This window comes from Neophocaena asiaeorientalis, unplaced genomic scaffold, assembly GCF_003031525.2.
Source record: "Neophocaena asiaeorientalis asiaeorientalis breed wild unplaced genomic scaffold, Neophocaena_asiaeorientalis_V1.1 scaffold268, whole genome shotgun sequence".
Classification (NCBI taxonomy): domain Eukaryota; kingdom Metazoa; phylum Chordata; class Mammalia; order Artiodactyla; family Phocoenidae; genus Neophocaena; species Neophocaena asiaeorientalis.
In genome coordinates this window covers 1,547,864-1,573,551 of record NW_020173979.1, presented here as the reverse complement: position 1 = coordinate 1,573,551, position 25,688 = coordinate 1,547,864, and the positions used below count along the sequence as shown (strand labels likewise).

Sequence of the window (25,688 nt, the reverse complement as noted above, 5' to 3'; positions counted from 1 at the left end):
ACATTATGAAATGCACCCACTGTCATTCTCCTAACTGTAACTCCCTTCAGTGATTTTTCTCAAAGTGGCCCCATTCAGTCAACAAGTATTTGTAGAGTAGCCACTGTGTCCTTGGCCTTGAGGTAGGTGGTACAGGTGATTCATGGAAGTACCTGACATGGCCCACAGTCAAATGTTCCCAGGAGCTGGCATACTGCTGAAACCTCCATTTATGTGAATTTGATTTGGAAGAAACATCATTCATCATTGAATATTAATAGAGCTCGGGGCTCTGTATTTACAGATCACCCTTTAGGCACACATTAGTTATTCTTGGATCTAGAGTAAAACATCTCACTCCGGGCTGCACACAGAGATGTAACAATTTGTCTTCCCTTTCTGTATTTGAGCCTGCTCCATTTCTGATGCTGGTCTGCAGGGTAGGGCCACGTTGGTCAGCAGTGGGTGGAGCCCGTCAGACCTGCCTTACTCCTGGGCTTTCCCAGTGTGACTCACTTCTCTTTACCTCCTTGAACTTTAGACTTTTTAATCTGTAAGATGGAGATACTAATCCTGTTTTGTGATAGTTAAATGAGTATGTAAATGTGAAGCATCAAAACACAGTTGGCACCCATTTTTTTGGTATTTCCCAAAGTAGCTAGCTCAGTACTGGGCTGTGAAGAAGACATTCATGGAATACTCGTTTAGGTCTGGACTATTTTTAGAGCCCTCGACTGATTCTCCTACCTCCCAATTTCATCCCGTCCAATTCAATTTCCACCCATCCGTTCAATTTCCATTTTAAAATAATGGAGCCATGTCAGTGAATACCAGATGTCAAACATCTGTTAGCTCTCTAGTGCTCACAATAAACTCTTTAGTCTGACACCCATGCTCCTTCTTGAGCTTGCCTCTGTTTACCTTTTAAGCGTCATCTTTCATGTACCGCCCACACCTCCATATCTTTGTACAAGACTGTTCTGTCTGCCTGAATCACCCTTTCTCCATCTCTTTCCAGGCTGGCTTAAGGACCCCTTCCCCAGTGCTTTCTCCATCACAGTGCTTCTCACTTTGTCTTCTAAAGTCTTTCTTAAGGGCAGAGACCACACATATGTCATCCCTGCATCCCATGTGCCTGGCCTAGACCTGCTATGGACCAGGTGTTCCACTAGTATCTGTTGTCAGGTACATGATTAGTCTTTGGGTTACATGGTAAAATATGAATGAGATTTTCTCCATTTCGGTTCTCTGAGGAGCCCGGGGGAAACAGTTCTTTAAAATATGAAAATAAGACCAGGAGACTCAATTGCATTTCTTGGCTGCAGGAGACGATGGAAAAGCATGACTTTCCTGAGCCTCCTAGGGCAAGGCCCTATAACGGGACGTTAGAGGCACCTTTCATTTTAAAGTGGATTTAAGTGGGGCCCAGGCTGGAACTCACCGAACAGTTCAGCCACCCACTGCTTGTGAAATTCAGGAGCAGGCCTGCTTGAAAAGCCCTGCATAGCTCCTTTCTTCTTTTTAGGCAACACTGAGCTGGCTGGGCAGCCTCGCTGGTGATGTTACAGTTAAACACCCACACTCCAAGATGCCTCCTTCAATAAGTGGAGGGGGAGAAAAGGCCAGAAATATGACAGGGTGAATAATGGATAGAGCATCTTCCGGGTTCCAGGCACTGGGCTTGCCTCATTTATCATCTCCTTTGACCTTCGTAACTGCTCTGTGTTGGGGACATTATTGTAATCACCCTCTTTGTACAGAAAACAAAACCAAAAACAACCAAAGAACCGGAGGGTGGGAAAGAAGTGACTTGACCAAGGCCACACATGTTAGATAGGAGCCATTTGTGCATCTCCTGAGCAATCAGTTTATTTTTATCTTCTGGACTCCTGAATGTTATAAAGGATCCAGTTCCTATCTGTGGCTAGGCGTCCAGAAAATCTTGTACCAATTTTTTGCCCCCCTGCTGCAAGTACAGGCGTTGTTATAACACCTGCTTCTGATGTATGTCCATCCTTGTTCCTTTCATTTACTTCGTTCATTCACTTGCGTTTACTTCATTTACTTCACTTTCCTCATCTGTGCAATGGGGACTGTAATAACAATACCTATCACAAAGATTGCTGTGAAGACACAATGGGGAAACCATATAAGATGCTCAGGGCAAAACTTGGCAAACTGGGAGCGCTTAGCGAATGTTAATGATTATTAAATCATGCACCTTAAATCATTTCTGGAAAAAGATAGGGGTGTAATGAAAATAAGATGAATGAAACTGGTTAGGGGCATTTATTTACTAAGCACAGATTTATTGAGCACCTACTGCAGTCAAGCCTTGGCCAAATGCAGGGGCTACCAAGATGAATCCTCAGGGCTGGGGTCCCCAAGGAGGAAACAGCTCAGTCAAGATTCAAGTCCCCCATAGGCATTCTCAGCAGGCTTGTGGTTTCCCACCACGGAGCCTCTGGCTGAGAACATTCTGCCTCTTCTGTCCTGCTTTATTTTCTGTACCCAGGAAGCAACCCTGACCTGAACCTCACCCCCAGCCCCATGGTTTTCTGCAACCCTGCAAAGAGCAGCTTCGCATATATGTGAAACACAATGATCCTTTGCTCTGGGTCACCATGCCCAGCTCATCCTACCAGGATTGCTGGGAAGACACAGCAGGTGGTCACAGTCGAATATGCACACAAACCAGGGACCCAGATTGCAGCCACTATAGGGAACTCGTTGAGGAAAGGCAGTTTCCTTAGGTTCCAAGCCCTTACCTTAATGCTCTGTGGAAAGGTCTCTGCAGCATCGCAGGCTAGCTGTGTGTGCAACCCTGGGTGTCAATAGGTGATTTGCTCGTCTTCGCAGAGTCAGAATTGGTTTATAAGAGACGTGAACTTCCATTGTTTGGAGCCAGGGATAGGGGGCAAGAGGCAAGGGCCTGAAACATGGTTTCCCAGTGAAATCATGGGAAAGTTAATTAAAGCTGTGACTCAACAGACCGTTTTGATGAAATTAAGAGGTCCAGCCAGGCATCATGCTATTTTAGTGACAGGGCATAAAGCAGGTGGTTTTATAGGCGACTGCTTACAGAATGTACTTTAATAATAACGACAGTGATGATATCCAGCATTGCTGGGAGCTTTACATCCGGCGTCCTTGGGAGTCCTACCAATGTGCCTGGTAGTGGCTGTTATGATTAATCCCATTTTTGCAGCTAAGGAGACTGAGGCTCAGAGAAGTGGCCTCACATGCTTAAGGTCACACAGCCCATAAGTGGTGGAGGAGAGACTGGATCCAGGCTTGCTCCCTCTTGTACCACCTGGCACTGCTTCCCTTTTACACGCCTGCATCCCAGTCTCTGCAGAGCTGAAAGTGGACAGCCACACCGCCTCTACCCTGGATACTTGGACGCCTTTCATTTTCTTAATAATAAGTAAAAATCATAATCACAGCAGCAGTAAACAAACTTCATGACCTATCTGCTCAAAGCCCATTTACCTGCATGTTGGGACAGATTTGTAGCTATGATCCCTCCCCACGGAAACAGCAAGGCTTGCGCAACATCTTAATTCACTGAGTTCCACTTTGTGCAAAATAACCCTGGTAAGATTTGTGAGGCCTTCTGGCCCAGACCGGTTTTTACAAAATACTGGTGATTGACCGCATTGCAGTGGAAGCTCCAGGCTTCTCCTTGTCTAAAGCCCGGGCGGGAGGAAGGTCCAGGTGTTTTGAGCAAATGTTAGAACAAAGAGGCTCAACCCGGGCTGGCTGTGTGGTCCTGGGAAGTCCCCTCATGAAGACAGGAATAATAACATCTTCAAATAGTTGTGTGGATTCAGTAAAGCAGTGCATGTAGAGCCTGGGGCCTAGCTTCTAGTAGTTGCTCAATAAATACTAGGTCCTCCTTCTCCATGCCCCCAAATCCTTCCTCCGTGATAGACAGTGCTGGGCCTCTTTGCAGCTGTTTCCTAAACATGTGCTCCAGACCCTTCTAATTCCCTACCCTGCCGTGTATACTAAGTGTCACAGGTGCTCTGGGTGCCACCTGGGCTGGCTCTCCACTCAGCCCCAGACCATTCACACTCCCCAGCTCATCACCTTGGACCTTGTTACCTCCCTCCCAGAACAAATTGGGAGCGAGTCCTGGATTCAGCCTTTACTGGCTGTTTGACCCTGGACCAACCACTTTTTGGAACCTTATTTCCTATAAAATAGGATTAAAAAGACAGACTTTACAGAGTCACTGAAAGGTTTAGAATGAATAATGAAAGAAACCGTAGTGTTGTATCTGCTGCCCCCAATTTTAAAAATTGGGGCATTTCACTTGTGGGCAGAATCTCTGTCTTTTCTTGAAAAAGCAGAAGAACAGCCATATTAGGGCCTCATTCCCATCCTTGACAATTGTCTGGGGCTGAGCAACTACCCCATGTGGACGGGACATGTTTCCTCCATTCCCTCCAGTCTCCACACCTGGCCCTCTTGCCTCAGTTATGTGGCTTGTCTGCTGTGTGGTTGCACATAGTAGGTGACCAGGAAAGGATGGCTTCTCTCTTTGATAGGCTGTTTAGATCTAGGTACACTGGTTAAGATCTCTATTCTGCATTTGCCTTTGATTATCGGCTGATAAAGACACAGCCTTGTGAATTAAGGCCTCAGCTTCTCCAACCTGTAAAAGGTTTACTCTCAAAGGTCTTAATATCCTCTGGCCCAAGCTGAACAATGGTTTGCCCTTGCAAAATGAAAAATACCTCAGGAGTCCAGAGATTTATCTCCTGCATAACCTGGGCCCCAGGGCCCCTGTTTCTTCTTTCTAATGATTATGCCAATAGCAAATTCAATTGGAAAATGAGCTATTGCTTTGGAATGTTCCAATTTAAATTGTGCCTTTTCTCTTTCAAGGTTTCCACTAATATAAATGAATTCCTGGCTCTGGCCGGGATCACACTTCTGTACCGCTCCACCTTCCGTGGGGAGTTGCCCTTTCTGGGTTCTGAAAGAGACTCTTGAATTTTTGCTCATATAAAGTTTGAGGCCACAGATGTTTCATTTTCCCTTTCCTTTCAAAAGGCAATTACCTCAGCGGGATTCACTGGGGCCCTAGAGAATGGGCTTCTTTAATGGCTTTTGGGGGGCTTCCATGGGAAGCTGACCAAAGAGTCTGACCAAACGTAATCTTTTTGATTTGGGATGGAGAGAACCTTTGTATTCCAAACAGCCACTCTGGTAGCAGCCATTCCAGAGGAAGTGTATGTACACACAACCTTGGGGTTCACATCTGAGTTCAGCTTCTTCTCCACTCATTATTTGAGTTTACTTGGGCAAGTGACTTAACTTCTTTGGGTCTTACAACATTCTTCATTTATAAAACAGGAAAAATGAAAAGACCTACCTTATAGGATTGGTTTTAAAAGTTTTCAATAAGAAATAAAGCAAAACCATAAGCAAAGCCAACTCCTTCTTCAGGAACTGACCCCAAGTGAGGAATGAAACAGAATATGGTCAGTAAACAGAACGGATTCTCACCCTCCAGACCTGACCTGCCATTTCAGCGTTTGCTTTTCTACCCAAGAGATAACATTCTCAACAGAAATCATTCTGATACATTCACTTAGAAGGCACTTACCGAACACTGCTTCGGACCAAAGCCAGGCAGGTGATCTGTATGACCTCATGTTGCCTTTCAGAGCCTCTGGGAGCTAGGGATCATCGTAACTCCCATTTCATAGATGGAGAAACTGAGCCTTAGAGATGTCACAGAACTTGTCTGAAGTCACACAGATAGGAGGGGTGGAGCTGCCAATGGAGAGCATGTATGTTCTCAGAGTCTGCACTGGCTCCAGACTGGCTCTGGTTAGTAGTGATGGCCGTCTGCAGCCTCGTCCCAATATTTCATAAAACCCAAAGGAAACGGTTTCTTTTCTCCTGATTAATCCAAACAAACCAACAAAAACACCATGGGTTGTTGTTTTGGCCCCTCTGGTTATTTCCCATTCACAGCTATGTGCCTGAGTCTGATGTGTCCAAAATAGGAGCATGAATTCTTTAACATTGAGCGAATGCCGTCTGTTTGGCATGAAAAAAGAAATCACTCAAAGCATGGAACCATGGGACAGGCAGAGGGCACGTGGTTTTAGATCCTGAGGCGTGTTCATTCTTTCCAGATCCTTGGGACGAATATCTCCGGCTACCAGCTCTGTGCCAGGTGTTGCCCTCTGTGTTTTCACATAGCGATCTCATTTCATCTTTACATCGGGGCTTCAATATAATTATTAGGATCCCAATTTCCAGAAGAGAAAACTGAGGCCCAGGAAATGTAATAAGAGAACCAGGAGGTGCTGGGGTTAGAATCCAAACATGGGCATTTCTGGCTTCCAAGCCAAGGCTCTGGCCACCACCCCATTTTTCTCTCTTTCTTGAAACAGAACAGACTGATGGGAAATTTTCCATCTGAGGCCACAGTGACACATGCATAGCTGATCTGAGAACATTTGGGCTTGGAGGGTAGATTCAACTTCTAGGTGCTGCTTGACGGTGAGAATGGTGAGCCCTTGACAGGGCCAAGTAGCTGAGGGGTCAGCCTACATACCCACTGCTGTAGATTGACAAGGGGCTGGAAGAGTTTTTGGTTCCAGAATCCTTCCGCTGTTTCCTTCTGAGGCTCTCTGCCAAGGAGGTCTGCACATAAGGATGGGCCCCAAATGGCAGATGAAGAACTGTCTTATTCACCTGGTGGGCACCCAATAACCCAAGAAGCAGCTTCTCCCATGAGCACAGCGGGGCATGAGGCTCAGAGTGGGAGGCCTAAGTGGTTCTCTAGCTTCTCACCCTGTTTTTTCCACCCTCACCCCAGGAAGAGATCTCATACTCATGGATACTCATCATCACTGGAGGGAAAATTGAGGTGGGAGGTAGGAGAGAGAGTGTCTCTTCCTAATTCCTAATATCGGGTTCACCTAGTGATAACCTTGGTCAAGATGCTGCAGGGGAGGGGAGGGATGGACGAGAAAGAGACGGCCCAGGCTTCTTCCATGTAGGAAGAGTGAGAACTTTACAGCCATGCTTACCCATGAGGCAAGGAGTCAGAGAAGAGGTGTTCATGGGGCCTGGGCTCTGGGGGGCAGGAAGGGAAGAGTTCACAGCTAGAACCTGGCACTGCCTTTAAGGCACAGGATCCATAGTATAGCATAGCCATTGCTGCCAGGCTCTGAAACATAAGATTCACGGTGTCTTTCCTTCAGGGGAAACCGAAAAGGGGACAGCAAGGGGAATTGTGTTGGAGGTCTCTGAGGCCACCCCCAGGTCGATGATTCACTAGAAAGACTCACAGGACTCAGGGTGTAGCTGTAGTCTCGGCTATGCTTTATTACAGCGGAAGGGTACAAAGCACAGGCAGCAAAGGTAAAAGGTGCAGGGGGCGACCTCCAGAGGAAAGCAGACAGGAGCTTGCAGAGGCCTCTTCTAGTGGAGTCACGTGGGACACGCTCACTTCCCCCAGCAACGAGCTGTGAGCGCACTCATGGAGAGTGGTGGACCAGGGAACTCATTAGAGACTCAGTGCCCAAGGTTTCTGCTGGGGGCTGGCACCCGCTGCCTAGCACGTACCCAAGTTCCGGCCTCCAGAAGGAAGGCAGGTGTTCAGCCTAAACCACGTTGTTTGCACGGTTTACGCACGGTGAGCCCCTTTTACTAGTTCTGGGAATCGTGGGAGCCCTCCCAATGTCCAAGTTCCAGGACGCCAGCCAAGGCTCAGCCTCCCAAGTGGACTTTTCCAAGGGCAGCTGTCTCAGGTCTGCTGTGTTGACTGTTTTGTGAAAACACTCCAGGACTCCTCCCAGGTAGGGAGTGTGTGTCTGTGTGGGTATAAGTGTGTAGGGCGGGAGGCGTGAGGAGGTAGAAGGTTGGATAGAGATTCCTTCCTCCTCATGGACAAAAGTAGCAGAAACTACTACTTCTGACTAGTTTCTGAGGCAGAAATTGAGGAGAGGCAGGAACGCTGCCTCCCCCAAAGATGGCCGCCTTCTGTCCAGAGGCGATCCTGCTGTGTGTGCTGCTGTGTTATTATTGGCAGGCATTCGTTCTCAGCCTTGCAGGAATTATAGGAAGACGTGGAGTAGCTTATCTGGCTCAGAACCCCCCGCTGGCACGCCTAGCAGTGCTACACATTGGAACTTGGAGAAGATGATTTCTAATTTTCCAAACCAATTTTGTTGACCTGATTTTTTTTTTTTTTAAATCAATTCTTCTGCCAAGAAAGGGGACTGAGAAATGAAAGTAGCTTAATGGAACAGGCTATTTGGCCTGCAGGGTTGGTGTTTCCATGGAGATGCGGATGCAGGCTGCATCTAGACAAGGCTCGGCTGGGATGTGGTAAGGCAGCGGTGTACCTCCGTCTGTGGCCAGGACGCGTGTAGTCGGCCATCTGGGGCAGGAGACCACCTGCCCTGCTCTGGGGCCTGGCTCTGGGCTGGCTGAAGCAAATGGATGTGAGGCCTTCGAAGCTCACACATGTGCTCTTGGTGCTGATCCCCAGCTGAGAGCTGGACAGGAGGTCAGTGAGGTACGCTCCCTGCCCTTGAGAAGCTCACGGTGCAGTAGGGCGTGCTGACAGGTCTAGAAGTCGTCATAACACAGAGCAACACATGACGGTGGTGAGGATGGAGCGAGGGGGAACCCAGAGAGACCTCACTCCTGAGGGAGAGATCTGCGGAGGCTGCCTGGTGTGTGGGGGTGACACCCTCCAGGGGAAGACAGTGGAAAGGCATGCCAGTAGCAGAAAGCCTAGAACTTTCAGGAACTAAGGCTGCACTGTGTGTGTGTATGTGTGTGTGTGTCTGTGTGATATGTCTATGTGAGTCTGTGTGTGTTTGTTGTGTCTGTGTGTCTTTGTTACTGTGTGTGTTTGTGCTCATGTGTCTCTGTGTGTGTCTATATATGTCTGTGTGTGTCTGTGTGTTTGTGTGTGTCTGTGTGTGTCTCCGTGTGTCTCTGTGTGTGTCTATATATGTCTGTGTGTTTGTGCGTGTCTGTGTGTGTCTCCGTGTGTCTCTGTGTGTCTGCGCGTGAGTCTGTGTGTGTATAACTGCGTATGTGTGTCTGCATGTGTTTGTGTGTGTCTCAGTGCCTTTCTGTGTGTGTGTGTGAGGGCTCCTAGGGCCGAAGCAATTGGTGCCGTTGGACAGGTAAGTGGGGGCCAGAGGATGAAGGCAGTGCAGTGCTGAGGGAAGAAAATACGTTTTGGATCCAGACAGACCTGGCTTCTGGGACTTGCTTCACCACTGATGGTCTGGAAAATCCTGACAATTATGCAACCTCTGCAATCCTCAGTTTCATCGTCTGAGAAACAGGAATATGGGCAGTACCCACTTTATGGGACACTGGGTAGGACCGAGTGAGATCATCTATGGAAAATGCTGAGTATATCTGACCATCAGGGATGTGAGCTCCTTGCTTTCTTCTCTTCAGAAGCCAAAGCATTTTGGCCCTCATCTTGATCTAACTACAGTTTCCAGGTCACTCGCATCCAAACCTCCTGGACTTGTGTGGAAATGCTGACCCGTGAGTGCTGGGCTGACCGGGGGAACCCGGATCTCTGGGTGCAGGGCCCAGGGCTCTGCATCTGATCCATCGCCTTTATTTGATGCATCAGGGCTCTGATGCTCAGTAAGATCCTGGACCCACTGTGTCAGGACACAAAATCTGCCCCAAAGCAGGCTCACGTGGGATCTTCAGCCCTACCGTGAAAGGTTCAGAGGGATAATTTAATATAGGAAGATCCCATCTGTGGCCAGCAGGGACGATGGATTGGGAGTGAGAAGCAGCAGAGACTAGGGAGGAGATGGCTCATGGCAGAGATGCTTTTCTCCCCCATCAACATGAATCACCAGCAAATCCTTTAAATAGTAGGACCCTCAGGCCCTCAGAAGCCCAAAGACAGAGGGCACTGCCCTGCCCTTGAGGGGCGGCTGTTAGCTGGTCTGGGAGGACAGGTCACAGGCGATGGTAACACAGTGTAACAGCTGAAGGTCCTCGTGCTGAGGAAATAACTGAACCACACTCAGCTCTGATGCTGTACAACTGTAACGATAACAGTGGTGGCAACAAGAAGCGTTCGCTTATCATTTTTGCCTTCACGTGGCAATTTGCTGTTTGCATTATTCATCTCGGTTGTGCCTCATGACAGTTTGGGGGCCGCTTTGCAGATGGTGAAGTTGAGGCCTCTCTTCTTCTGGGGTGGCTCGGACTAGGCTTGTGACGATGTTCTACGTGATCAGAGACGGTTGGATGGGCCACAGATGGGTGAAATGGGAAGAAGCAGAAGGAATCAAGATTTATGCAGGGAGGCACGTGGATAGGAACAAATAACAAGCGTGTAAAAACGAACTGGAGATGGTGGCAGAATTGTAATGGGCGTTTCTCCTCTTGGATTTCCAATATTGTTCTTATAATGGTACAATACATTTTTAATAAAAATAAACTCTAACATAGTTATAGATTTACTGGCAATATAGCTGGACTTCTGCGTTAGACAGACCTGAGTTCAAACACTCAGTTCTCACCTCATATAGGGAAAGTCTTTCCATTTGCCTCTGATAGACCATCTGTAAACTGGGCACATTGATAGTGCCTTCCCCATAGAATTGTGAGGACACAAAATGATGTAACGTGCGTGTGCTCCCCCTGGATGCTAACGAAGGTCATTACTTTGGGCCAGGCCTATGCTTGAGGGCTTCAGACACTAGCACATTCTGCCTCACAACAGCCGGTGGAGAGAAGTAGGCAGAGGATTCCAAAGGACAATCAGCTTGCCCAGGAACACAGTAATAAGTGACACAGCTGGGCTTTCAGACTGACAATCCAGCTCCAAAGACTCGACTCTATTCATTACTTGGTGCTAGGGAGAAGGCCAGGGAAACCAGGGTGTCATTTGGGCAGAATTTATGGATTCCGTGATTCCCTCGCACTTTCCTCTTAAGCCCTATTGTCAGGATCTTTGGGGCAGAGCCAGGAGCAGGGTGCCGGGTGGTCTAATTCTGTCTCTGGAGGTTCCAGCTGTCACATACAAAAGATGAATGTCTGTTGGGAAGCTCTGTTTTAATCTCCCCACAAAGTTTAATTTCTCTGTTATGAGTGGTTCTATTGCTTTGAGATTTCCAGGGTTTGCATTCTTCATAAAGAAGGACGGTTTATTCGGTATCGTGGTGCCGAGATGCTGCAGTACATGAATGTTAACGAAGTTCATGTTTCCTGGCATAATGAGGGTCCTAGATCAGCACCCTGGCTTGGCAGACAGTGGGAAGGTTTTTGTTTTTCTCCTCTCTCTTCCTAACTCCTGGGGTTTCATGTCTGTGGTGACACCTCCTCCTAGAATAAGTTTACAGTATACATCGCCTTGCTTCATTGCACTATTGCGAGCAAATGCAGCAGCAGGACTGAGGAATATTTATCAGAAAGTCTGTTAAGGTAGTGTTTAAGGTTGAGGGCTACAGAATCAGATATTCCACAGTTCCAGTCAGGCTCTGCTACTTCAATAACCACGTGAACTCAGACAAGTCACTCTGTGCCTTAGTGTGCATGGGGGGACTGTAAAATGGGGGTAATACTTAGGCTTATAGGGCTATCATGAGGATTAGAGGAGATATTATATGAAAAGCTCTTGACACAGTATCAGTGCACTATTACAGTCAATAAGTGATTGCTATTATCGGTTAAGCCCAGGGGCCAGGACAACGCTGGATAATTTATAGACATCATCTCATTTAATCATCACACCAACCTTGTGGGGTGGGATTTTTGTTTCCATTTAACAGAAGAGGAAACGGGAGCTCAGAGAGGTGAAGCATCTTGCTGAAGGTCACACAGCTCATCAGAGTCAGAAGCAGAATGGGAACCTTGTAGGGATGGGGCCACAGCTACTGCAGAGAACTGCACGGACGTTGACTAGAGTGAAGGTCTAATTCACCCAGCCATCAGAGAAAAGCTTCCCGTCTTTTAGGGCATAGCAGGCAGACAAGGAGATTGTTTCAGGGGCAAAACTAATCATTTCCCAGCATCATACAGACTACTTCAGATGACCCAATGCAATGATTTTATCCAGTTACCCTGTCAGGTGTGGAACAGTTAAAAGCGGCCCTAAAATTCACTCTTGGTAGTGTTTTGTGTCAAAAATGAAGAAAGAGGTGTGGCGGTAGGGAATGTGGGATGTACATTCTGCTCTGTGCCAGGTCATGAGCTGGGACCACAGAGGCAAACACACAATAGAATGGATAGTCGTGATACAGGGGGCTGAGTGCTAAGTGGTGAAGGGAAAAAAAGTGTGGTGAGAACACAAATTGGCAAGGGAAGGCTTCCCAGAGGAGGTGAGATGTTGTAAGTTGGGCTTTGAAGCATGACTAGGAGTTCTCCAAGGAAAAAAGGCCTGAAAAGGTATACAAGAGAAATACATGTTGAGAAATGGCAGTCTTCCTGAGTGGTTGGAGCCTTTGAAGTACCTGCTGAGAAGCATGGCAGATGATATGGAGAGACGGAGGAGTGCACATCTATATAGCACATATGCCAGACACTGTGGGAAAGCACCCTGGGGCTGCCACAGCCAGTGACCACACACTGGATTAATGCAATAGAAATTCATCCTTTCCCAGGTCTGGAGATCAGTGGTTCAACATCAAGGTGTTGGCAGGGCCATGCTCCCTCTGAAGGCTAGAGAAGGATCTATCTTTGCCTCTTCTAGCTTCTGGTAGCTCCAGGTGTCCCTTGGCTTGTGGCTGCATCACTCCAATCCCTGCCTCCCTATTCACATGCCCTTCTCTTCTCTCTGTGTGTTTGTCTCCCTCTGTGTGTCTCACATAACGGGACTTGTCCTTGGATTTAGGACCCACCTGCACAATCCAGGGATGATTTCATCTCAAGAGCATTAGCTTACTTACATCTACACAGACCTCTTTTCCAAATAAGATCATATTTACAGGTTCTGGTGATTAAGACGTGGACATATCTTTTGAGAGGCCACCATTCAACGCACTATAGGGCTTCCCATCCATTACTGATTTAATCCTCAGAACTCTGAGGGGCAGATACTACTATTACTCCCCTTTGCAGAAGTGGACACTTGTTGAAACAGTTAAAGGTAAACTGTACGAGAGCAGGAACCTCACTGTCCTCCTCAGCACCGTACGCCCAGTGTGTAGAATTCTCTCTGGCACATGTAAGCGCTTAATATTTAGTGAATAAACGCTTTACGAGAAGTTTAGCATAGGCTACGAGCCCAGGCCATACTCTAGAGGGTTAGACTCCTGACTATATTACTTAATTAGCTGTGTGACCTTGAGAAAATTATGTAACCTCTCTGTGCCTTAGTCTAAAAAGTGAAAATGTACCATCTTGTAGGGCTGTTGTAAGAATAAATCCACATGAATGGATAAAGAAGATGTGGCACATATATACAATGGAATGTTACTCAGCCATAAAGAGAAACGAAATTGAGTTATTTGTAGTGAGGTGGATGGACCTAGAGTCTGTCATACAGAGTGAAGTAAGTCAGAAAGAGAAAAACAAATACCGTGTGCTAACACATATATATGGAATCTAAAAAAAAAAAAATGGTCATGAAGAACCTAGGGGTAAGACGGGAATAAAGACACAGACCTACTAGAGAATGGACTTGAGGATATGGGGAGGGGGAAGGGTAAGCTGGGACGAAGTGAGAGAGTGGCGTGGACATATATACACTACCAAACGTAAAATAGATAGCTAGTGGGAAGCAGCCGCATAGCACAAGGAGATCAGCTCGGTGCTCTGTGACCACCTAGAGGGGTGGGATAGGGAGGATGGGAGGGAGACACAAGAGGGAGGAGATGTGGGGATATATGTATATGTATAACTGATTCACTTTGTTATAAAGCAGAAACTAACACACCAATGTAAAGCAGTTATACTCCAATAAAGATGTTTAAAAAAAAAAAAGAATAAATCCACGTCCAGTGCTGAGAAAAGTGCCTGGCACACAATCTGTGCTTAGTAAACGGAAGTGTGTTGTATTACTCCACACTGCCTCTCAGGAGGGGAGGCATACAGGTGGTGGTTAATTAGAGTGCTCTGGGAAAAGTGTGTCAGGAGCGGTGAGCAGACAGGGCAGTGGCTAAATACCACCTGAAGACTCTGGGGAAGAGAAGAAACTTGACCTGGGTCTAGGATGAGCAGCAGCTTGATGGACTTGGGAGGGGAAGCTGGCATTCCGGGCAGAGGGCCCAGCAGTGCCGGAGCTTCGAGGTGGGGGAAATGAGGGTGCAATCAGGCAGCGGGGGGAGGGGTTGGGGCCAAAGAGGCACATCGAGTTTCCATCAGGAAGGGCCTTGTCTGCTCTGTAACGAGTTCAGACTTGACCCTGTAGGTGTGATGGCTCATTCACCAGGGAAGCAGCAATGTTCAGGTGGGCTTGTTAGAAAGTCTAGGGTGGTCTTAGAAGCCGGGAGGCTGGAGGCCAGGAGAGCAGCAGGGAGGCCGCTGCATGCAGGGGTGAGGTTATGGTGGTCCTACCCAGGGAAGTTATGCTGAAGATGGTGGAGAGAAATGAACAAACCACACCAGAGGCAGAAGCTCCGGGAACTGGTGGCTGACGGGTGGGGCTGGGGACAGAAGTGGGAGGCCTGGCAGGGTTGGCTGCAGGACAACCCACTCGCCTCTGGACCTCTGTAAGGTCCAGAGGCGAGTGGGCAGAGCTGCTTCCCACCACAGCTGAGGGGAAGACAGCAGGCTGGTTCTGGCATGGTGAGTTCAAGGTGCCCTTGAGGTACCTTGAAGCATTGTTCAGACTTATCTTTTACTAAATGTGGTACCTGAAGCAAGTCACCTAACCTCTCAGAGCCTCAGTTTCCCCATCAGCTAAATGGGGTTAAGAATTCTACTTTCTTCATATGATGGTGGTGATGTTAGTATACGGTAAGCTCCCAATAACTCTTAGCATCTTTTGTTACTGTGACTACCACTACTGCTGCCATTATCACTATATGGAAGTGTGGATCACAGGGTGGTCACCATGACTGCCATTTCAGTTCACCTTCACCAGAGGCCCTGGCTGCACACTCTAAGTTCTTCCTCTATTCTCTCCCTGACCTATGCTCAAAAGCTGGAGGAGAGATCTTGGGCAGCTCTTAGCTGATGCTAACCCAAACCCTGAGTTTTTTCAAGGTTAAGGTACTTTATTTTGAGCATGTGTATGGGCGGGTGGTGGAAGGGGTTGACACTAGGGGCTGGAGAAGTACAGATGTTTCAGTGCCCCACCCCATCCCATGTGATGTGGTTTGGACCAGGTTGAGTGTCTGCGTGTGTGTATGTGGGGAGTAAGGGTGTGCGTGTGTGTGTGTGCGTGTGTATATGGATGTGTTCATCCTCCAGGTCTTAAGTCAATTCAGCATTTCAGTTCAGGAAGTGTTTATGGGTGACCCCCACCGTGGGAGCCATGGTGCTGGGTACAGAGGAAAGGATGAGATTGCTGGCTGCCCAGTGCACTCCCAGCAGAGGGAGGGTTCAGAGGTATGAGGAGGTAAGGATGACATGGTGGGTCCCATCAGGGCAGCCCAAGCAGGCCCCAGGTACAGAGCAGGGCAGGATCAGGTGTTCAGGGAAGGGGCCCCAGGGCTGAGCCAGGAGGTTGATGAGGAAGGACACGGTAGTGGGGATGATGTGTTCTAGGGCTGGGCAAGGCACGGATAAGCATGACAGAAGGAGCCCTCAGCAGCCTGGGGGTGGGTGGTGGCTGGAGGGGAAACTGTGAGCTAGGGAGCGGTGGCCTAAGAGGCTGGAGGGTGGCAGAGGGACGCAAGGCTGAGCAGGACGTTACCTGGAAAACACTGGATGGAAGCTGGAGGAAGCTCCTCTCCTGGGCAGGACAAGGGTGATCTTGGTCTCCAAAGGCCTATAGGGTCTCACCTCAGCACTCTTTCCCCCTTGCCCCTTCTCCCATCTCAGTCAGACCGCTTCTTCCAGGTCCACTGAGACCCTGAGCTCCTCTTGTTTTTAGGGGTTTGGGGCTGCACCTCGGTCTAGGTGGCTCTGGCCCAGGGTCTTCTTGTGTGGGCCTCTTTCTCCCACCCTTGCCCACCATATCCGAGGCTCCCCTCCTATTCACTGTTCCAGATCCTGCTGTGGTCTTGTTTTGAAGTTATTTATTTGGTGATTTGCTAGTTCGGCGTCTGACCCTCTCCCTGCCGTAAACTCCCACTGTATGGCGGCATCTGGCTCACAGTGGGCCCTTTAATAAACACATGCTGAGTGAATGAAGGGATGAGCAGGGAGATGGGGAGCAGAGAGGACCCAATCTCTAAGGAAACACTCAAGTCAGCATTGAGAACTTGTTTATTTCTAATCCCAGGCTGTTCCTTTCAGGAGGTAAAGCCAAGGGCTTTAGAGTGTTTCCAAGCAACAAGGCTATATAAACTGAGTCAATCAATATTGATGTGTTGCTGGCTTTCACATTCAGAGGTGCTCTATGGGGGAAGTGGGGACTGCTCTCCCGGGTCCTCTGAGGCTCCCCTGCCACATCGGGAGCTTTGCTGCAGGGACCAAGCACTAGGACCTCTGACTTCCAAGAATCTAATCCATCAGAAAGGGAGAGGCCAGCTTCAGGATGCCCCACGGAGACCCGTCTTCAGGAAAAATCTCACCCTGGAACCAATCAGAAACCTTGGTCTCCCCCTCCCACCCCAGCCAATAGCCAACACTGACTCGGTCATTAAGAATAGGAATCCAGACCCAGCTCGACATCCTCCTTCCTCCTGGGAGTCAGCCCCTTCCTCCTTCCTTTTCACACCACTCTGCTCACCTCCCAGGCCTTCTCAAGCCATTGACCCCTTCCACCCTTACAGCCCCAGGTCTGGCCTATTTAGGGCATATGTCCCGGTGCATCAGCCTCCCTGCCTCCGGCGTTGCCCCTGCAAACCTGCTTCCATTTCCACCTCACTCCTCCCTTCCCCCACCATACCATCTTTCCAAAACGTAATTCTAATCCTGTCATTCCCCTGCTTAAAACCTTCAGGGGCTCTCTGCCACCCTGGAGATAAAGCCCAAGTTTTAGCTTGGTCCTTCCTTATCTATTCTCTTCCTACCTACCCATTGCCCGAGGCCTGTCTCTCCCTCACTTGCATACTCCGGACCAGCCATGACAAACCATATGATGTTTCCAGAACAGCCCCAGCTTCTGCACTGTGGCAGGTGTGACTTCCCCGCTCAGAACCTTCTTCCTCCCCTATCCTGGCATTCTTCCCTGAAGTTACTTCCGGAGTCACCTCCCACAGGAGGCCTTCCCTGATCTCCCCACCCGCAGGCCTGTTAGGTCCAGCAGCCCTCTGTGCTGATGTCCTCACTCATGGTGCCACCCTTGTGTTACACGGTGCCTGTGTCCTCCTGTCCACCTCTCCCCCGCCCTGTGGGCTGTGAAGACTTGAGGTGGGGCTTGTGCCCAATTCACAGCCCTGAACTCTCTGACCTCCACAGGCTTTTAAGGAATGACCGACCTCTAGTTGTTGCAGAAGTTACCAAGACTCAGGGCGGGGAGGCAGACTTATCTTCGCCTAAAACGGCCTCCCATCACCCTCGTGCTGGGGCCATGGAACACGTGGCAGAAGTTAGCCTTGCTCGGAAGAATGCCCTGAGGTGGGCTGCACCTCTGGCGTCCCAGTCAGCATCAGATCTTGACTCTGATGGTCATATAGGCCACCCTGCCTGGGGTCTGTGTCCCGCACTCTTCTCAATACTTGCCCGCACACAGCAACTGCCTTGGGATTCTGATGTAATTGGTCTGAGACGGAGCCAGAGCATCAGGAGCGCTTAAAACCCTGCCCAGGTGATTCTAAGCTCAAGGACCCTCATACATAGTCATACTGGAGTAGCGGCTCTCATGTCTGGCTGTACATTAAAATCACCTGGAGAGTGCCCTGGACCCACCATCCCTGACCAGATAAATCAGAATCCACCGGGGTGGTGGCCATCTAGGCATCAGCACTGAATCCTTTAGGATCCCCCTCTCTCTCTCCTCTCCTCCCTCTCTTTTCTTTTTTCAGAAACATTTGCTGTGCTTACCCTGTCAAGCCATAGGAGTGCTATGGGGAATCAGATCCTGCCCCTCCTAGGTGGAGGCTGTTAACTCAGGGCTGTTAGGAATGAAAGAGGTCCCCCCCACCACCAAAAAAAAACCCCACCATAACGGGAACCTGTCTCACAGCCAGCCTGCCGGGCCCTGCTTCAGCTCCCAGCTCCATCACCAGCCTGCTGGGAACCAGGGGAAGCGTCCAGCCGTGGCTGGAGTCTTGTCCTGGTTCCGAGTCAGTTAAGAGACCTGGCTCTCTGCTCAGTCGGAGATTGGGGCTGTATGGGGTCATTTGGAGGGGGAGCTCTGTGAGGGTTCCCCCAGATCCTGCCTCAGGTGGTGGCAGGGCGGGCTGCAGCTCTCGACTTTTCCTTTGCATGTTCAAGGTCTGCGACCATGGAGGCGACCGTGAGCGTATCTGTCCCCGTCATGGGGGCAGCTCTGATGAGGGGGTGCTAGCAGGAGTTTAAGGTCCATTTGACACAGTCAGCCGGAGCTCTGGGCATGTTTTAGAAAGTTGAGGTAAAATTCACATACCATAAAGTTGAGAACGTTGAGAACGTAGAGTGAAAAATCCAGTGGCATGGAGTACATTCACAATGTGGTGCAACTATCACCTCGATCTAGTTCCAAAAGGTTTTCATTACCCCAAAAGGAAACTCTATCCCCATTAGCAGTCATTCCCTGTTCCCCGCATCCCAGCCCCTGGCAACCACCAGTCTGCACTCCGTCTCTATGGATTTACCTATTCTCGATATTTTGTACAAATGGAATCATACAATATGTGGCCTTGCATTTAGCATGTTTTCGAGGCCCATCCACATTTGTACGAGAACTTCATTCCTTTTTATTGCTGAATAATATTCTATTGTACAGTTAGACCATAATTCGTTTACCCACTCATCAGTTGATTATGTTTGGGCTATTTCTACCTTTTGGCTATTGGGAAAACTGGGCATCTAAAATTCTTTACATCTATACTCCAAACACCTGCTGACTGGGTGTTCTTAGGTCCTCAGCAATGAGTAGTGGTCTCGGGTGGCTCCTGTCCCTGTACTAATCAAATACTATCTTTGGAGGTTCTAAGGGATGTATACGTCTTTGGGGGCACCTCTTGCTCCAAATTCTGGCCTTTGACATCTCCATCTCTCTCCACATCTTGCTGGGTGACTCCAGTCTGACCTCTGTACCATCTCACCCCATGCTGTCACCACCCTAATCCTGGGGAGGAGGCTGATGAGTGAGCAAGATGCTGCAGCTGAGGGTTTGGGATGTGAATGGAGAGGGTGGACAGCACATTGTGTGGACAGTAGTTCAGAACTGAATTGTATGTGTCACCATGTAAAAGGAAAAAACATTTTTTTCTCTATAGTCTCACTTCTGACACCAAATGTGTGGGGTTTTTTCCGTACCACGTACTTTTCCAGTTCTTGGTGGAGGTTGCCTGGATTTCCTACAACTTAACTCAACTCTGACATTAACTGTCCTGAGTCAGCAAAGACCCCACAGGTCGAGGGCTCAGTCCCACAAGACTGCCTCCACTTCAGACGTCAGTCACAAATCTCAGGTTGACATCTGAACTTCTGACTGACTGGCTATAAACTGGGGGCTTCTGCAACCTCCCCCACAGGTTCAGTGATTTGCTGGAATGGCTCACAGAACTCAGGAGAGCACTTTACTTACTATTACTGGTTCATTATGAAGGATGATAAAGCCAGATGAGGAGATACATGGGATGAGGTCTGGAAGGGTCCCGAGCACAGGAGTTTCTGTCCCAGTGGAGTTTGGGGTACACCACCCTCAGGGGCATGGATGTGTTCTTGTTCACCAGCCTGGAAGCTTTCTGAGCCCCTTTGATTAGGGTTTTCTGGAGGCTTCATGATTTATTAAAGCATTGTCCATGGGTGGTTAACTTCATCTCCAGCCCCTCTTCCCTCCCTGGAGGTCGGGGAGGCAGTTAAGTTACAACGCTCCAATCAATGGTTCGTTCCTCTGGCAACCAGCCCCTATCCTTAGGGACTTCCCAAAAGTTACCTCATAACATAATATAACAACATTAACTCAGATGTAGTTGAAAAGGGGTTGTTATGAATAATAGAAGCTGCTCCTTTCACCTTTATGGATCAGAGTTATTTCAGGAACTGGGCACAAAAACCAAATATTACAACAAAAGATGCTGCTACCCTGCTCTTATCACTTAGGAAATTACAAGTGTTTTAGCTCTGTGCCAGGAACCGGGAACAAGACCAGATAGATTTATCTCTTACATCACAATGGCACATCGTCCTAAAACTTCATACACACACATGCACAGGAACTTCTCACAGACGGTGTCTGCCCATAGGATTCAGATGGACGTCTCCCACACCCATCTTCCTCTTTTCCTTTTCAAATTCCTTCCATCCAGTATTTACAGCTGCTAACAAATGACTCCATTCGGAGTAATGTAGAATCCCATCTCCTCCTGTCCTTATAAACCATGTCCTGAGGTGGGAAGGAGATGGGATAGGGACGCCCCCCCACCCCCCCAAAGTTGATTTTATTTTTCTTCTGAATCACAATAAGACTTCTCTCCATGATAGGAATTCTACCATATTTCTAGGCCAACTGACTCGAAAGCCCAGCAGCTTTAAAAATAACATGAAAAAAGTCTGCTTATAACACTAGGTGCCCAGCATCATGGGGGTTACTCTACCATTTTTTACACAGGCGGTGGGATGGGGCCAGTGCAAACCTGGAGTTGCCTCTGAAATTAGCTACTTAGTCCTTTCTGGTAAATCCTGTTGGTGACTTCAGTTTGTTTGGTGGTGTATTATTTTTAAAGCTTACTTGTTGATAATGGTTAGGAGCTGGGCTTTTAGTATGAGCAATTTGGAGACCATTAGATGCTTCTGAGCAGAGAAGGGACATGCCTTGAGTTCAAGTCTGAATGGACTTCTCAGGTTGCTGTGTGTGAATACATGTAGGGGTCGAGGAGGCCCCTAGCTAGAAGGCAGTTTCAGTACTGCAGGTGAGAGGTGATGATGGCTTTGGCCACAAAAGAGATGATTCAGGGGGTCAGAAGTGATTGGATTATGGATGTGTTGGAAGGCAGAAATGACAGCTTCTGCCGGTAACTAGGACGTAGAATGGGAGAAGAAGAGAGTCAGAGATGACTTCAAACTTTTTGGCCTGAGTGACTGCAAAGGTGGGGTTGACATTTCCTGAGATAGGTAAAAATGCGGGGCGTGGAGCAGGTTTGGGATGGGAGGGAAGCAGGAGTTTTGTTTGAGAACACACTTCAGGTGAGTACTGGACGTCCAAGTGGAGGTGGAATGAGCATTGATACCTGAGACTGGAATTCAGCAGTGGCAGGGAGGGAGGTGATGGGAGGCAGGAACACCGTAAGTGAGGGCTTAACGGTCATCCCCCTGCCCCCACAGAATTAACAGGAAAAGTAAATGGGGAGGGGGTGGAAATCACACATTGGGCCAAGACGGAGCTTCCGAGAGTTTCTGGAAGAAGGAGACACCGAGACCCAAAGACTGCAGATGGTTTGCTCAGGCTCACACTCCAAGTTGGTGACAGAGCTGAGACAGAGCTGGTTCTTTGGGCCCCTGGCCACCCCCTACTCTTTCTAACATACCAGGCTGCCTATCGGCTCTGGGTTTCGAAGGCTGCACCATGTGGATGGAAGGCAGGCAAGCTGAGGCTGGAGGATTCTGTTTTGTTTTCTCCAGGTCACCATCCTCGTCAGCCTGGCCCTAGCTTTCCTCGCCTGCATCGTGTTCCTGGTGGTTTACAAAGCCTTCACCTATGACCACAGCTGCCCAGAAGGATTTGTCTATAAGGTAAGGGGCTTCTGGCAGGGGAGTGGCCCAGGTGACTGTCAGCTTCAATTAAAGAGTTTATCAATGTCTTCTTTTCATTGACATTTAAATTCTGGGTATGGCAACCTCCCTACAGACTGTTTAAAATGTAAGATGTGTCCGAAGAAAATGAAAACACTAATTTGAAAAGATGCATGCACCCCAATGTCCATAGCAGCATTATTTACAATAGTCAAGATATGGAAGCAACCTAAGTGTCCATCCATGATGAATGGATAAGGAAGACGTGGTACATATATACAATGGAATATTGCTCAGCCACAAAAAGAATGAAAGTTTGCCATTTGCAGCAACACAGATGGACTTGGAGGGTATTATGCTACGTGAAATATGTCAGACAGAGAAAGACAAATACTGTATGATATCACTTGTATGTGGAATCTAAAAAGTACCTCAAACTAGTAGATATAACATAAAAGGAATAGACTCACAGATATAGAGAACAAACTAGTAGTTACCAGTGCAGAGAGGGAAGTAGGGAGAGGCAAGATAGGGGTAGGGGATTTAAAAGTACAAACTACTATGTGTAAAATAAGTTAAGTTGTAATGATATATTGTACAGCACAGGGAATATAGCCAATATTTTATACTAACTATAAGTGTAGAAACTGTGACTCATGAAATTATACACCTGAAACTTATAAAATATGGTAAATCAACTATACCTCAATAAAAAAGAAAACTTTATGCACTCAATAAAGGCGTTGAAATACGTAAAAATGTTAGTATAAAGAAATGCATAAGTAACACCAAGACAAAACTGATGGTGGCAATCTAAATTTTTTTTCTAAAAAGTTGTATCTTCACAATAAATTTTGATATGAAATAAAAAATTACAAGAGGGCTTCCCTGGTGGCGCAGTGGTTGAGAGTCCGCCTGCCGATGCAGGGGACACGGGTTTGTGTCCCGGTCCGGGAAGATCCCACATGCTGCGGAGCGGCTGTGCCCGTGAGCCATGGCCGCTGAGTTTGCGCGTCCGGAGCCTGTGCTCCGCAACGGGAGAGGTCACAACAGTGAGAGGCCCGTGTACCGCAAAAAAAAAAAAAAAAAATTACAAGAAAAAAAAAGTCATAAATGTCCGGCAAGGAGTTTTCAGGCTTGCGTGAAGGACTCGGTCTCAAGTAGGCAGTAGACGGCCTCCTCCCAGATGGCCCTTGCTTCGACTGCCCATCCGCATCTGGGAGAGCTCACTCCTGCTGCAAATAGACTTCCGTCTCCAGAGCGCTCTGCCTAGGTGTGAGTCTTCCCGGTTTGATGGCTGGTTTCTTCTTCCTGCAGAGACGTGAAGACAGGGAGCAGAGCTTCTGAGGTGGCCTCCCCCAATCCTGCAGCTGGGCCCTTTCCCCGTCACCTTCACTCTGACTGTGCTCCTTCCCTTGCAAAACTGAACCGGCTGCATGAGCCCCGGGCATCCCCTCGCCCCTCAGAGTCTCAGGTTTCTCGCCTGCAATGGGCGTCAATAATGTCTGCCCACAGGATTTTGGAGAAAATTTAAATAAAATCGGTTAGCAAAGGGCCTGCTAGAGAATGGGCTCTCGACAAATGTTAGTGGTAGTAACATTTCAGAGCTGAAACGAATATTTATAAATTACCATTTACTGAGTACCCATTCTATGTCACCCCCTACCTAGACATTTTCATAAACGGTATCTCAGTTGAGCTCTCCACCCATTCTGAAAAATAGGTTTTTTTGCCCCCATTTTACATCTGAGGAAACGGAGATGAAGAGCGTTTTGTTATGAGTTTTCTAAGACATCACAGATGCTCCAGGATAATAGTGAAGAAAAAAAGGTGCTGCATTGGAGTGAGAAAAGGGGAGGTCAGGGATGTTTACTTCTATTTTCAGAAAGAAATTCTGAATGGATAAATTTTAAAAAAGTAAGAAAAATGGTGACTCAGGTGGGCAGGGAGGGGACAGAAAGAATAGGGCCGAGGAGCAAGGCTTCTCTGGATGTATCTTGCTCTACATTCGTCCTCGATGTGTATCAATGTTTGATGTATTTGTAAAGATAAATAAATAAAAAATAATTCCTGAAATTAAATACAAGCTAAAATCTAGCTGTATATCAAGTTGGGAACATAAACTTACCGAGAAAATAAATATTCCAAATGACTGTAGAATGCAGTATATTGACTGTACAGCCTCAGTGGCATATATTCTAAGGACACAGAGAGCTGCAGGGAAATCCTATAGTTCCTTCAGTAGTCCAACTATTACTCATAATATTGCTGTTATTTTGTGACCATTTGATATATATTGTAGGATAATGCAAATATATAATTATATTAATGTTGTCAGGAACCAAGGCTTTTGGTATAAGAGAAAAGAGTTACAACTATCCAATCAAGGGAACGAAATGGACAGCAGTCGGCTGCAGGCAATGGCCCAGAGGAGGAGTTAGGGGGTGGGTGAATCAGCCAGGTAAAGAGCTACCAAGTGTCTACTGTAACCCCACAGTCAGTAAGCAGAGCATGTTGACCTTGAATTAGTATCATCAGCAGCTTCCTCCCTCCCTCTCTCTCCCTTTTTCTTTCTTTTCTTCCTCTCTCTCTTTCTCCCTTCATTCCTTCCATCTTTCTCTTTCTTTCCCTCTTTCCTTCCTTCCTTCCTTCCTCTCCCTCCTTCCCTCACTCTCTCTCTTTCTTTCTTTTCTTTTCTTTCTCTTTCTTTCTTTTTCTTTCTCTCTTTCTTCCCTCCTTCCTTCCTTCCCCTCTCTCCCTCCCTCCCTCCATCTCTCCCTCTCCCTCCCTCCCTCCCTCCTTCCCGTCCTTCCTTCCTTCCTTCCTCTCTCTCTCTCCCTCCCTCTCTCCATCTCTCCCTCTCCCTCCCTCCCTCCTTTCCTTCCTTCCTTCCTTCCTTCCTTCCTTCCTCTCTCTCTCCCTCCATCCCTCCCTCCTTCTCTCTCTCTCCCTTTCTCTCTTTCTCCTTTACTCTTTATTGAGGTGTAATTGGCATATAACACTATATTAGTCTCAGGTCTACAACATAATGATTGAGTATTCGTATATATTGCAGACTGATCACCACTCTACGTCTAGTTAACATCTATCACCCTGCATAGTTGCAAATTTTTTTCTTGTGATGAGAACTTCTAAGATCTACTCTATTAGCAACTTTCAAAAATGCAACTTTCAGTATTATTAACTACAGTCACCATGCTATGCATTACATCCCCAGGACTTATTTATTTTATAACTGGAAATTTGTACCTTTTGACCACCTTCACCCATTTCTCCTACCACCTCTCCACCTCTGGGAACCTACAACCTAGCATCAGGTTAGTTTCTTCTGGCTTCAAGTAGGTGGCAGCTTTGATGATGGTGATGACGCTGGGGAAAGCCTGATGAGGGCCAGGCGCAGGCCAGGTACCATCCCCCACCCTCTGGCTGAGAGCCTGGCGTGCCTGTGGGCCCCAGGTGGGGTGGCCGTGTTGCAGGGCGGGTTGGAAGCAGTCCACTGAGCTACCCCTGACTCTGTCTCTCTCTTCCCCTAGCACAAGCGCTGTATCCCGGCCTCCCTGGATGCTTACTACTCATCCCAGGACCCCAGTTCCAGAAGCCGCTTCTACACGGTCATCAGCCACTACAGCGTGGCCAAGCAGAGCACTGCCCGGGCCATCGGGCCGTGGCTGTCGGCAGCCGCCGTCATCCACGAGCCCAAGCCGCCCAAGACCCAGGGCCATTAGAGGCCCACCCCCAGCCAGAATCGGGGGCGGAGAGGGGGACCCCCGTGGGCTAAGCCAAGCTCCAGTTATAAGACAACAATG

At 48.1% G+C, this 25,688-nt stretch overlaps 1 protein-coding gene across 1 annotated transcript in view; it reads left to right on the top strand.

Annotated features, from left to right (window-relative positions):
* The window catches only part of NSG2 (neuronal vesicle trafficking associated 2), a 57,517-nt gene extending 31,903 nt beyond the window's left edge, over positions 1 to 25,614 (top strand). Inside the window, exons 4-5 of the mRNA XM_024753414.1 lie at positions 21,772 to 21,882; positions 25,416 to 25,614. Coding sequence (XP_024609182.1) covers positions 21,772 to 21,882; positions 25,416 to 25,607 — 303 coding nt within the window. The 3' untranslated portion in view covers positions 25,608 to 25,614. The remainder of the gene's footprint in view (positions 1 to 21,771; positions 21,883 to 25,415) is intronic.
* Positions 25,615 to 25,688: the final 74 nt, after the last annotated feature.